The following is a 15,294-nucleotide window of genomic DNA, read 5'->3' on the forward strand; positions in this document are numbered from 1 at the left end:
ATCACTTGAGCGCCTTTTACACAAATTTGTATTACCACGAGGTTAATCTGTTCGCGGCATATGATTGGAGAAGTAAATCAGGCCCAGGAAGAATGGGAAAGATACCAAGTCAAGTACCGCCATCCACCTTTCTCCTATCCAAAGACGAAAAAAATTACTACGCATGCGAAGCGGCTATAGCGTTGAGTATGCCCATTCTGTTAAGTGGAAAAAATAATTCCGGAAAATCCACCTTCGTTAACCAATTGGCACACACATTTGAGAAGAAGCTATTCGAATTTTCGCTGACAAATGACATGGACACCTTCGACCTATTCGGTTGCTACGAACATAACAGTCGGGACAATGTGATAAAAAAAGTGGAAAGAAAAATGCACAAATTGAATAAACTCCTTTTGAAAAACATTTTGAAAAAAAAATATAAAAATTTTACCACTCGTATTTTACCAAAGGGAAATTACAACTTAGAATCAAACGGATGAAAATTAACGTCATGGTGAGATTAAATTATTTAGCAGAGGAATTCATTAATGCGTTGAGAAAGGGTGATGATATATCTGATGAGGATGCCTTGTCCGCTGAGAGGAATTACGTGCATTTTGTGCAAACCAGCTTGATGACCACGACGGAAATGCAGAATAAGTGGAGGAGAAAAAGAAACCGAATTGAAGAGGCCCTCCTAGATATAACCCACCTTTTTGAAACCATTAGGAAGAATCAGATTAACGAAAATGTCTATATTTACAAAGAAGGGAATTTTATTAAAGCCATCAGGAACGGACATTGGGTCCTTGTTAAGCATTTGCACCTTTCGACCCCCTCCCTCTTGGACAGACTCAATAGTCTCTTTGAAGAAAACGGATACATGCTTTTACACGAATTTGGAAAGAAGAAAAAAATCAAGCCTCATAGAAATTTTCAGATCTTTTTAACCTTAAATTCGGAGGAACATTACAAAATTAGTAAAGCGTTGCGAAACCGCTGTTTTGAGATTCACTTTGGGGGACCTTGTTTTGAGTATGTCGGGAACGCCGTAAATTTGCATGACCAATCGGGGGGTAGCGTTTTTGCCAGAGATGACCCATCGCCTTTCACCCGCAGGACTGATACGGTTGAAGAGAGTAGTGAGGGGACACGATCGACACGTGCCGCTAGCAGTGAAGCTGCCAATTTTGAGGAGAGCAATCCGCACGATAAGCAGGGTAGTAGTACCCCTGACAGCAACTTCGTCATGCAAGTGGCGAACATTTGCTTTAGCGGGGAGAGGGGAAGCGAGCTGGAGGTGAACGATGGAGGGGTGAAGGAGGAAGAAGAGGAATATTTGAACCTCGTCAGGAAGGGCAACGTGCTCCACTACATGATGCAGGCCTTTTTGAAGAAGATTCAGAAGGAGGTGGGGGTTGGAAGTCGGGACGTCGTCATGAAGCCCGCAGTTGCGTCTGCAAGCGGGCGTGGTGAAGAAGATGTGAAGGCCGAAATGGTGACCCTCTTCTTCGACAAGGGAGATCTAAAAACGAACTGCACCAAAATGATGGATTACGTAAACTACTGCTACGAGCGTTTCCTAAGCGTGAAGGGAGTGAGACCCACCACAGACATTATACATTTCTGTGTAGCCATATCGATGACGGTGTACCTGATGGAGCACATGCTCGGGGAAGGAGAGGTAACAGAAAAAAGGAAAAAAATCGCGCGCATGGAGCAGGCAAATTGGAAGAAAAAGAACATGAAGTGGTACAAAAATTTTAAAATCCATCTAAACGCATTGCTAAATCATAAGTTCGAAAATAATTTTTACCATGTAGATAATTACATCATGTATATGTGTAGCCATTTTTTACGGGTCAGAAAAAATCGAAGAAATGGAGAAAAAGTTGTTTCCCATTTTAAGCAGTGGAAAGAAATGTTTTCAAATTCATTTGTAAATTTTTACTGTCAAATGTATTCCAAGTTGAATGAAAAAACGCAATTATATTTTTTCCCTTTTTTTGAATGTCTTCACAAATGCGTACTAAGAACGGTACTTAACATCAAAAATGGGATCCTTCACTTTGTAAAAAATGGGAACCTTCAGGAGGGACTTATACGAAGAATGAATTGTTCGAACAAATTCGTTCATAGGATAAAGTCCAGGCATTTTATTTACTTTTATTTTCATTGTTTCGTTAATTATGTTAATACTTATTACAGAAGTTATAGGAAGGAACGAAAGAGAGGCTCTTTCGCCAGAGACGCAGGAGCGTGTCCCCCAGTTTACATAGCCAAAGAGATTGCCTTGATCAACTCGATGAGCATGAGCAACCTCAAATTGAACAGACTGTTTTGCTACTCTGTGTACTGCTTTTTGGAAAATTTCTCTCACAATGATCTCTTCTACAGATATGAGCATCTTCTAAACATTAAAAATAGGATGGTCCTTAGGGGGAATTTTGACCAGGTAGATATGGTGAAGTACCTCGATTTTGTTACGGGCGAAGTTATAAGGGGGAAGCTGGACTACTTTGCCGTCATGCGCGATTGTGTGTTTGGCTCGGTTGGCGGAATTGGCGGCGGGTGTGGTGGGCGTGGCGCAGATTCGCTGGCCGCTGCAAAGGCCGCACTTAGACCACTGCCCGCCGCGAGGAAACGCCTCCTCGCCCAGGAAGACCCAAAACTGGAGAAGCGGCAGTACCTGTTTGAGTCGTTTCTCAAGTGGAACTTGAGCTACCAGTACTTTGAAAGTTACCGCCACTTTGGAAGTTACCGCCACTTTGGAAGCTCCCAACACGTTGCAAATTGTCAACTCCCTGCCGAATGTGGGTCCACCGCCAATTCGACAAGGAAGAAGTTGTGCCGCCTGTGGATCCTTACGAACAAGTTCCTAATGCATGTAGAGAAGGTACTCTTCGAAATGGCTCACCATGGAAGGAAATCCCCAGAGGAAGAAAATGCTTTCAGTTACTACCTCTTTGTATACCTATTCACATTCGACAACCTGTGCAACTTCAAAAGTGATGCTGTGTACTTGAAAATTATTTTCCTGGTGGAAGCTCAGAAGTACGCATTTAAATGGGACAAGTATTTCAAACAGAATTGTAGATTGATGAAATTTTTACAAAAGGCAAAAAGGACAGCTGAGTGGAACGAATTGCATACACTTGTTGGGGACACCCAAACAGGTAGCAACTTCTTCCACCAAAGTGAGAACTCCTCTTTGAACGACCTGAACAGAGTGAAGGAAAAAATGAAATGGTGGAGAAAATCTGCTAGCCAAGAACAGATAATTGTTATGACCCCCTCAATTGAGTACTTCTCCAATCGGTGGGTAAAAAACATATTCGAAATTGTTAATAATATTTACTTAAGTCATTTTGTGAAATCGGTGAATCTGGGCAGGTATTACTACTCCATGTTGAATCGCCCCGTCAGTGGTGGAGAAGAGGGTAGGAGAATAAGTCCCTTGTGTAGCTTTCTTTTTGATGGGGAAGAAGGAAAAAAAAACGTGGACGATGATGTAGAAAATCTTCTTATACAAATAAAGTCCTTCTCGTATGCTTTAAAAATTTTACAAAATGATCATCCCAAGGTTACACATATTGAGAAATTAATTATGACCAGTTTGGCTACCAAAAAGGAAGTGATACATTTGGATGTATTTACGTTGAGGGAGAAACTCCAGCCGATGGGGGGCTACCAGAATGAAGAAGGCAGCGAACAGGATGGACCCAGGGACCTCCCACGAAATGGAGACAACTCGGATGGAAAAGGAAACCAATTGTTCTTTCACTATCAGTTTATCATTTTTAACATACACTTGAAGTACTTACATAACGCATTCGTTTATTTTTTAAACACATACATGTGGTTGAAATGGGAACAGCTGTACGACCAAGCGGAGGGTGCACAGAAGAAAACTGGGGAGGCGAACCGCCCAGGGGAAGGTTCCCACAGGAGGGTCATAAGCGACACCGTAGAGCGCGTAAAAGGGGACATAAAACGAATGTACAATTACCTGCACGGAATGGAAAAAGGCATATTTGTGCAGGAAGAAAAAATCGAGGTGCTGAGCTTGCTGAAGGAGAAGTATGGGAGATTGGAGTGGGCCCAGCAACAGGGACGGAAAGGCGATGCGAAAGATGCCTTAAGGAATGCCCCCCCAAATGGCACACCCAAGGGGGAAACCACCCCCTTCGAGCTGCAGGTGATCTTCTCCATCCTGGAGGAATTGCTCAACGTGCTTTACAGTTTTATAATGAATGTGTATCTGGTGAGGGACAAAAGTTACGACTACACAAAGGAAGATGTTAATCGAGTCGAATTTGGCCACAACGACGATGAGACGAATTATTCACGTGGCTTTTTTATCGATAGGTGGGGAGCATATCAGGGGGAGTCCCAACCAAATTACACGAATGTGCATCACCCAGGTTTGTCCCCCTCCTGGGATAGTAACAACACGATTAGGCCTACCGCCGATGCTGAAAAGGGAACGCTTATAAGGAGAAACCCTTACTCTGCTGCTACTCTCCATGAAACGAAACGAAATAGTGTAACTTACGAAGGGTACACCTTATTTAAAGACATTTACGTGAATAAATGCTTCGATGAGACGAGTACATTCGGGCTGTATCCATACGTGTGTTCGTCCTTGGTGAACAAAACGGTCATATTCGATTCAGTTGTGAGCATATATCAGGAGCTGAGAAGAAAGAAGGTTACTCTGTTTTATTTAAACATGAGCAATGTAATTTTTCGGAGCTTGAAAAGGAGTTATCAGGACTATGTGGAAAGGGCTGCACCTGACGCGATGGTGCCGCCCAGCGCGGCGATATCAGCTGATGCCTCTCCCGTAGAAACCTTTTGGACTAGCAAAAAATTACTGAATAGCAGAGGGCAAAGCAGCACGCGTTACTATTTTGCGTTCCACGCAATGACCATACTTTTTAACATCCTAAACAGTGAAGCGTTAAAAGGGGAGGAAGCAAAGAGGGACAGATTGCTGCTGTACATTCTTGAACTTTTCCACTTTGTCATAGATAGAAGAGGAAAAAAGGCATCCCCCGAAATGTTACTGAACTTGTTGGAGATACACAAATGTATAAGCAGCTTGAGGGATAAAGTTAGTCATTTTGAAAAAATCCAAAAGTACATCTTTGCAATTTTGTTTATTCTGTTTAAATTTATTTTAAGAAATTTGCAGAGCCACAATGGAGGAGATGAAAAGGGATCATCCCCATTAAGCGGTAGCGATGTGATGCTTAGGTCACATGATTTTCCTTTTCAGGATACCCTTCAGCAGAGGCATCCCTCAACGGGTGATTGTTTACATGCAAAATGTACCATAGGGCACTCAGAAAATTGCATAAACGAAGGAACTTCTACATGTGAGCACATTGAAGGGATAAAAGATGAACCAAGTGAAAATTCCGAACAGTTGTATAGCTGGATGTACCACCTCTTGGGGAAGACGAACAAGGAGGTGCAACAAATGATGTATGTACTCTTTCCGGATCATCTCATCGTAGCAAAATTGACGGAGAAGTACCAAGAGGAAGAGTTCCTTTTCTCCCTGGGCTGCCTCTACATTTCGCACTACTTTTTAAACGTTATTTGTTCCCAAGTGAGGAAAGAAATTAAGAACATTTTCAAACAGATGGAGGTGAAAGAATACCTGAACAAGTCAGTTGCATCGTTGAGCGAAGAAATCTACATGGGTGCCCAGCACAACATGTATACGGAGAAAGTGAACCCATTTGGGCAGATGTCCTATGGAGATTTCATCAAAATGAGGAGGAAGAAACAATTGAAGGGACACATAAAAAAGATGCAGACGAATCTGCCTCTACTACCGAAGCTTTTACAGAATATAAAGAAAGGAAAGAAAAAAAAATTGGAAACTCTTTTAACTAGATGTGAAAGGAACAACAACCCATGTGCGTACTTTATCACGGAGTACATAAGTAAAAACAGCGTGAAGAATATGCACACATTGTACTTAGAATTAAAAAATGAGCACAAGGAATTTATAAAAAATTTGCTACCCCTGGAGAGTATAGAAAATAATGTTCTGTTGGCTCTGATCAATTCGGACGATTTTATTAACCCATCGATTATAAACACGTGCCTCAATTTTGTGCACCACGTAAGGGAGAAGTACAGTTTGGTGTCAAAGTTTGCGCAGGCCATTACTCATTCCGTGAGTGTTCTCATACATGCAGTGCATGGGGTGAATTTCGCTATACTGAGAAGTAAGCAAAGCGGAGAAAGTGGAAAAATGGAGAGAAGGACAACAACCCCATGGGGCATTCTCCAACTTGACCGAAAAGGAAACAAGAGGAAAGATTTATACAGGTGTATTAAATTCCCTCTCAATTTTAACAAAATTTTAAAGCTAAAAAAAAATTGCTATGAAAACCAAATTGACGACCTGGAGTACCTCCACTTCGTCACGAAGATGTTAAAAAAACCGAAGAATATTTGCACACAGTTTGACGTGGCATCCTTGCTCCCTCTGCTAAAACGGATGTGTAGAAAAATTGTTATTTTTAATGAGAAAGACGAGACGGACAATATGAACGAGTTCCTCAAAATTGATCAATTCAAGAGTAGGACCGCCAAGGAAATGCACCAAAGTTTGGTCGACCGAGATTTTATAGAGAAGAACATCGAGAAGGAGTTGGACAGTGTGTTTTACTCGCAGGAATACTTTTCGACCCAGGCGGGGGTCGCATCGGTTGAAGGGGGTACCACGCGGGTTGTAAGCGAGGAGGAGGGCAGCAAAGGGGAGGGCAGCAAAGAGGGGGACTGCGAAGAGGAGGGCTACGAAGAGAAGGGCTGCGAACAGGAAGGCTGCGAAGATGCGGATCGGGAGCGTGGCCAACGCGATGCCAACGCCAAACAAGTAGAAACAGAAAAGCCAAACGAAGCGCACTTCAACAAAATTGTTTACAAAATGGCCAAGTTATTTAAGGGGGGGAAGAAGTACTCCAGCCAGAAGAAAAAAACACGAACCCCCCGAAGTGAAATCGAAATAACGAAAAAAAGCATACGCCACACGCTGGATATGCTCATAAGGCTGAATTGCGGGGAGGACTCCGTTCGGAAGGATCCAAACTGTGGAGAGAAAAAAAAAACTACCTCCACCTCCGCTCACAGAAGAGAAGAACAAAATGGATGCACCTTTCTGCTGAGGAAGAAAAATGAAGAAAAGAGACTCCTCCTTTTTACACTTAACATGTTGACCCAATTTAGTGACCTGACAAAATATAATGACAACAAATTTGCAATTTTTAAAAAAAAAATAGCACAGTGCTTGCAAAACTGTAGGAACAAAAATCACGTATACATAAATAACTATATTAACCTGCTGGACGATAATTTCTTGGAGTATATTTTCAGCGCGTTGAACGACTTGTGCTTTTTCCTCATCAATTTGAAGAAGGAGTTTGTACCCATTTACAACGAAAGCGGGAATATTAATGTACTGAGTATACTCAATGGAATTAATAACATACTAAGTACCTCCATTAACAACATTGAAAGTGAGATAGAGAAAGTAATTCATAAACTGGAACACCTGGTTAGTTTGATCCTCTCTCTCAAGAATGACAGTTATGTAAGCTTTGATGAGGTCACCATGAGGAAGGTCCAACAGGTTATGAGAAACAACGCACCTGAGGATTTGCTAATTTATACTGTTTACTTTAGGCTCTACAAATTGAAGAGCTTAAAAACTATTCGAAAAAACCTAAGTAAGAAAATTGTGAAAAAGAGAACTCTCAGTTTGTTCTCCTATATGTTTTACCTTTGCTATGACGATACGCAAGATGGGGAAGAAGAGTTGAGGAGGGGCTCCAACGGGATGAATATCACCCAGGGATGTTCTGGTGGAAGTGCCATCCTTTCTCAGGATAATCCCAATAATTGTGATGATAATCACCCCCATTTGGATAACCTTGCCAAGGTCAAAATTGTGAAGACATTCGAAACGTTGGTTATCTTTTTAAGGGACTCGATGGTGGGTGAATTTCCTGCGCGACTAAACTTGATAGATTTCATTGCCCATTTGTTTAGGAACTCGGAAAGGAAGAACGAACGGGTGATGAGCAATGTGTTTTCAAATGTGTACAGCTATATGAGAATATATTTGCCACTTATAAAAAAACGAATCGAAGATTCTAAGAGATGTTTTGATGTCCAGCTGAGGAAGGCTTTAGAAAAAATGAACTTAGACTTGGTGGACCTGGAGGCATACAAATGGTCTATCATGAAGTTAAAAAGGAAAATTGCTTACTTTACCAAGTTGTATTTTCAGCAGATTAGTGTCACCTTGGATAAGCTCATCGTTCAAAATGGTCCCTCCTTTGGATCGGAGGGGAAAAGCGGGAGTCGTGCGAATGGCGCGAAAGGGGGAAGTCGTGCGAATGGTGCGAAAGGGGGAAGTCGTGCGAATGGCGCGAATCGGGCGAGTTCCACTTTTGCGCACAACGGCATGGACACGTTGGCAGACCCATGCGCTGACGAAGTGAGCTCCGATGTGCACAGCTCAAACGGATCGTCTTCGCCCGAAGAGGAGAAACAGAATGGAGCCACTATCGATTCATCGGAAGAGGATGAAAGGAGAGAAGTTTATCAGAACAACGCTGCTGCTGCTGATGATGATGATGGGGGGGAGGACAACACCACCACTACCCCTGCAGGGGAAAGGCAAAACCGGTTCCACGATCAACTGAACGAATTGAAAGAATCCCTAACTAGGCTGAGAAAAAAAGTAAAAACAAAAAAACACTTGGACCAATTTTTAACCAACATGGATCTTCACAACAGCTTTGAAGATATCTCCAGAAATTACGTCGCCGAGGTAAGGAACGTATTAAATGTGCAATGCAAAGATGCTGGCATAAATCAGAAGAAGAGATGGATCTACATACTGAAGCATTTCCTCAGTAAGAAATTAAACATCCCCACCTTGAACAAATTAGACAATTTTAATTTCTTCTCGAGCGTTTTTCAAAATGATGTACAGTTTTGTGACAGCACCATTAGGTGTAGTTTATTTGCTTTGGAATATCGCTGTCCTGAGGAAATTTTGGCCGAGCTGAAAAATTGCCTAAATTATATGATCGAGCAGGATGACACGTTAAACGATGAGGAGGTGAAAACTAGAGAGATGAAGCAATCGAATGAGGAGGTGCTCCTCATGGGAGAGCAATTACAGAAAGAAGTAAAGAGAAACAGACTGTACACTCTCCACTTTTTAGACGAGATAAACGACATTCTAAATCGTAGTGAAGAAAAAAACGCAGAAATTTTGCATCTGACTATTTATATAAAATCACTAAGTATGCATGAAGATATGGCAAATGATGAGGCGTTGTACTACCTTTTTAATGCCATCATTTGTGAATACTTTAACTTGAGAAAAGAAGTTAATATTTTTTACCGTCATTTTGTGTGCTACTATTTACTCGTGACAACACTCTTGTGTGAGAAGAGATACGGACTGGATTATATTTTTGTCGACTTTGCCATTTTTGAAAACTTTTTGGAAAAATGTAACCTGGTGAAGGGTGCACTACTGCAGGTTCTGAGCAGTGGTTTCGGTGCAACAGCGTGTAAGGCGGACCGACAACGAGCTAGCAATTTCTTCAGAAGTGCACTCAAATGCGTTTACAAAATAGCGTACATCACTCACAGCTCAAACGAGTTCAGAATATTTAATTACTTTAAAAATATGTGCACTTCCACCTGGGGGAGAAGGTTAGAAGAATTGGGTGTCACCCTTCGCGGTATGAAACTCAGAATGAACGTCAATTTTTTGGAGTGCCTTAACACGTGCGTAAATTTTTTGAGAGATAACTTGAGTGAAATTTTTGTCCTGAACGTGGCTCCCTATTTTAAGGATAAGATTCACGTACAAGTGGTGAAATTAGTTGGTCTCTTTTACCAGATGAAAGGTGGTTCACCGATGGTCACAGCGAATTGTGAGGGGATATCATCCTTCTCCCCCTTTGAAAAGGACCCGAAGCAGTATTGGGATAACGCCCCCCCCTCACAGGAAGACCAAGTAGAAAAACTGAACGATCAAATGTGCCGTTTCATAAGCAACATTGTGCAGAAAAAATCTATTATATATATTAGGGATTATCCAGATTTTCAAAATAAAAAAAATGTGAATGAAATGTATTGCATGAAGGACATCATCCAAATGTACTTTACATTGCAAACTAATTATGGTGTATTTAGGGGAAGCGAAAAAGAGAGTAAATCAATCAAAGTATTTCATTATCTGAACAAAAATTTGTTTTACTTTACCAAATGCATCCTTCTGTATATGCTCGATATATTTCTTGGCTTCTCAAACGTGTCTCTTTACTTCCTAAAAGTGTTGAAAATTTTGTACACGAAGGGGCTCTGCAGGGAAGCTACAAACGGGAAGGATGCCATCAAAGAGGCAAAGGAAGATGAGGATGTTTTTCACAAGGTGGACTTCCTTCAAGGAATAGGGTTAGGAGAAGGAAAAGGAATTAAAAATATTTCCAATCAGGTGGATAATGAAGATTTAGATAACATATACAATGAAGAAGAAAAAAATTTTAGTCAAGATGATAATAACGACTTGGATGAAGAAGCGATTGAGGCTACCTACAATTTTGAGAAATTTTGTGAGAAGGAACTAACAGCAGGTGAGCAGCAGGGCGGTGAGGATAACTCCTGCAAGTTAGAAAACGAACAGAATAATTTGGACATGGAAAGAAAGGGACAGAGCAAGGAGGAAGAGAGTAATAACAATAATAACAGTAATAATAATAATAAGCACAACGAGGCGAATAAGAGGGATGGCGAAAAAAATGAGGGAGGGGACAAGGAGGACAACCCACATGATGCAAATGAGCAGCAGCACCCTATCGATGATGTCCTAGAAAAAAATAATAGCAACCAGTGGGATGTAAGTGAGCGCAGCGGCGCGCTGAAGGATGCATTGAAGGGGGACGACCAGGGGGAAGTCGACGAGGAAAAGGAAGCGCATAGCGACGCGGGAGGCGAAGAGGCCGAGAAAGGGAAGGACCCGGAGGATAACCCAGATAGGGAAGCGAAAAAACCAGAACAACCTGTAGAAGGGAACCGAACGGATGAACCCTCCAGTGGAGCCCTGAACGATCAGAAAAATGTCCATATCGATAATGATGGTGAAGGGGACACGAATGAATTTCCAAAGGGAGAACAAAATGACAGTTGCGATTTGACCAACGAGCAGCAAGTTGGTAATCAAAGAGCAGATCGTCTGGATGACCTGATGGGTGGAGGAAATGAACTGCTAAATGGAGAGAGCCACGAAATGAACAACGAATTTGAGTTTAACTTGGACTCCAATTTTGAAATAGAATCGAGTGACTTTTCCAAAAGCTGCAGCGAAAGGTCCTTTGGGAGCAGGGAGGAAAATTTCGACGCGCACTCGGATGAGGAGATGGGAAAGGAAGACCAAGCTGCTGCTGCGAAAAGGGAAGAACGCGATGCGAGCCGAAGGAACGAACGTGAATTTAGCGAACAGGATACAGGCGAAGTTGACATCCGCCACGAAGTAGAAGAGTTGGATGGGAATGCTTCCCACGAGGGGGAGGCCACAGAACACTCGGATGACGCGTATGACGGGGATCAGTCGGAGATGGATCAGGTGGACCAATTCGATACGGATAAGCGTACGAATGACCGAAGGGGAAAGGGGTTCAAGAGCGGTCAGGTAGAGCCGCAGGAGGGGCAGGAGGACCCCGCTGAAGGAGAAAAGGAGAGCGCGGATGGCGCAGATGGCGCGGAGGAGAGGGGCGACGGGACGCTTCCCCCGGATGATGAAAAAGTGGATGATCAGAGTGGGGACCAATCTGGGGACCGAACTGATGACCAAGTGGATGACCAAATGGATGACCAACCTGTGGACGAACCTGTCACCCAACTCGGTGAAGAGCCAGCCGCAGAAGCCTGCAAAGAAACAGATGCCCCGGATGAGGCACAAAGTCGCAATGAGCTGGTTGAGGAGTCAGAAGGGGGGACAGCCAAGGAGGACACACATAGCAGCGAGGTGAAAGGTGAAAGGAAGCCAACCAGGCCAGGTGAAGAGCGCAACGAACGTAGGGACAATTTTGGGGAGACTGTCAAAGGGGACATTATTACCTCAGAGGAAGAACTTCAAGATGAGTACCAAAATGAAAAAACGCGTAATGCACCCCCAACGGGGCATATCGATTTGGAGAAGGACCACCACGAGATGGACAATACTGTACACAATTTGGATGACACGGAAATTAGTAACGAACAGGCGTTCCACAAATGGGACGATGCAGAAGCTGATGTTACAAATGGGCAGAGCGAAAGGGACGGAATGGACGGGAGTAGCCGCAGAGGGAAGAGCGACCAGAAGGACAACAACGATGATGAAGGGACCGGAGCAAACGATATTTCCTTTTCAATTGACAAATGCAACATATATACAAAAAATTTTGTCGACATAACTAACTTTATCGAAAAAATAAATGAGCGGTTGCTGAACATGAATAGGGAGAACGACTCGGTGGAGAATGAGAAGGCGAGGGAAGATGCCCAAACGGTGAAAGAAAATTTTAACATAACGAAAGAGGAACGTCATAGAAGTAGGGATGAGGAAAGCATGTGTGGAGAGATGGCTATGGATTTTGTCACCACAGGGGAAATGAAGCCTGTGGAAGGGATGAGCGAAAGGGATGGTCAGGAGGTGAAGCCAAATGAGAAGCAGGATGAGGACACTGGCGAAGGAAATGAGGAAAAAAGTAAATATTCGAACGAGGCGAATGCGAAGAGGGCTCCGCGTGAGAGGAAAGACGTGATCGATGGGAAGAGCAGAGGAGATGACTCGGAGGAGGGAGATAAAGCGGACCCGCTGGAAGGTCAGTTGGAAGGCCAATTGGAAGGCCAATTAGAAGACCAATTTGCGGACCAATTTGCGGACCAATTTGCGGACCAATTTGCGGACCAATTTGCGGACCAAACGAGCGACTTCCCCTCGACGGACAACGGGTCGATCGACAAAACCAGAGCAGTTTCCAGGGACCCCTACGAAACAACCTTCGAGGAAGAGGCCAACAACGATGTGGAAACCGCCGAAAGGGAAAGTATCCATTATTCTGAAGAAAATTTTCAAGCGAACAAAAAGGAGGAAAAAGAAAACGCAAAAAAGCACGAAGGGTATTATAAAGTGCATCGAAATGAAAAGGTGCTGGAAAGGGAGTACGCAGAAGACGAGGATGAGGAAAATACTGACAGGAAGAAGCTGAACGGTGGAGAGGGAGCAACGGCATTGACACTCATTAACCAAGAGGTGACCGCAGAGTATGAAGAAATATATGACCAAATAAATAACGAAACGGAAGTGATGTCGAGTCAGCTGTGTGAGCAATTAAAAATAATCCTCGAACCGACTGTGCGCAATAAATACCAAGGGGATTACAAGTCTGGAAAAAAATTAAATATAAAAAAATTAGTAAACTATTTTGCTAGCGATTTCCGAAACAATAAAATATGGAAGAGACGAACCAAATTGAACAAACGAGATTACAATGTCGTCATCGCAATTGATAATACAAAAAGTATGAAAATAAATAACATACAAAAAATGACATTAAATGCTATATTTTTAGTGGCCAAGGCGTTTGAAAAATTACAAGTGGGAAAAATTGGCATATGTTCCTTTGGAGAAAATGATAACGGAATTAATGCAAACAATGTTGTATGTTCAATGAGGAATAGTCTTAATAAACAGGACTTTTTAAAAATCTTAAATCATTTCCAATTTAATCATGACACGAAGAATTCTTTTGACAATGCCATGCTGAATGCGCTGAAGATTTGTAATTACATTTTTAAAAATACGCATAATTGCTGTACTTCACAAAATGGAGGGAAAAATGTAATGAGCCATTTAATGCTTATTATCAGTGATGGGAGATTTAACAAGAGTGCTGTCAAAGCGGAGATTTTCAAATGCATACAAAATAATTTCATCCCTGTGTTGATGATCATCGATACGCAGCTATCCAATAATAAGGCACAGTCCATTTTCAATTTGAAACAAACGTTTTACAAAGATAATAAGCTGCATATTGTTCCCTACCTGCACGACTTCCCCTTTCCGTACTTTGTCGTCGTCAATGACATAAATGAGATTCCCACGCTCATGTGTGATATTATAAGGCAATGGTTTCAGACGCTCAACAGTAGGTAGGGTGGAAGAGTCTATTTTGCGTGGAAGAGAAAAACAGTCTATTTTGCGTGGAAGAGAAAAACAAGTCTATTTTGCGTGGAAGAGAAAAACAGGAGTGGAAGGTCGGGCGAGTTGGTGAGAGAGACACACTTCCCGGGACACCAGCCAAAATGGTATGATAGGTAAAGAGGTGCAGCCGCCACGGCTGATGTTGCTTCAACACGCATAATTGGTGTCACCTATGGGAGGCATACCTGCACACACACGTCCCGCAGCGTAATACAGTACGAACTTATCCGTTGTGAAACCTCGCGGGGGAATACAAATCGCAGTGAGCAATTCCCCCACACACATATACAGCAAGTGAACGTTTTTAAAAGAAGCGAGATCTTATCGTATGCGTTTTTTTTTTAATTTAATTGTTGCATTTGAATATTGTGTACATGGGAAAGGCGTTTTTTTTTTTTTTTTTTGCTGCTATAATGGGGGAAGCAATTCTTTTTGTTCACCATGTCCATTCCTCCCCACTTTATGACCATCCATCCAACACGCGAAATCGCTAAACCGAGCAGCGTTGCTATTTTGTGTACTTGTTGTGCCTGGTTCATTCCCCCTTTCGCTTTAATCCCCATGGGGTGAGAATATTTATTCGCGAAGAGACTTTTAAAAACTCTCACTATTTGCAACTCGTTAATATTGAAAAAAATAAAAGGAAAATTATCACGGCGTTTCGTTTTACCCCGCCGACGCCCCTGCCGGGCGCGCATACGTGTAAGTGTGTGATGTACTGTACTGCCTTTTATTGTGTTGTATTTTTTTTTTCTTTTTCGTCTTAACAGTTGCAACTCTGTCCACCCGCACGAAGCGCAAATGTATATGTGCCCGCACGCACGTACTTACCTATTTACTTATTTACTTATGTACCCATTTGCATATACATGTGCGTATAATACACTAGAATATGCGTGCATGCATGGGGAACCCCACCTGTGCAGTCTGTTGGCGATATGTTGGCCACCCATCGCGGACGCAAATTTTGCAGTTAATATTTTTAACTTTACCACTGTAAGAAATAACTTTCACAT

At 42.5% G+C, this 15,294-nt stretch overlaps 1 protein-coding gene across 1 annotated transcript; it reads left to right on the forward strand.

The window, feature by feature from the left end:
* Window positions 1-1,848: 1,848 nt before the first annotated feature.
* On the forward strand, window positions 1,849-14,230 carry PCYB_132440 (P-loop containing nucleoside triphospahte hydrolase; the record flags this gene model as incomplete). Its single annotated transcript, XM_004224268.1, has 1 exon — window positions 1,849-14,230. A coding segment is annotated over one exon (12,381 nt), but the record flags the coding sequence as incomplete, so codon positions are not given.
* Window positions 14,231-15,294: the final 1,064 nt, after the last annotated feature.

Source organism: Plasmodium cynomolgi, chromosome 13, assembly GCF_000321355.1.
Source record: "Plasmodium cynomolgi strain B DNA, chromosome 13, whole genome shotgun sequence".
Lineage (NCBI taxonomy): Eukaryota > Apicomplexa > Aconoidasida > Haemosporida > Plasmodiidae > Plasmodium > Plasmodium cynomolgi.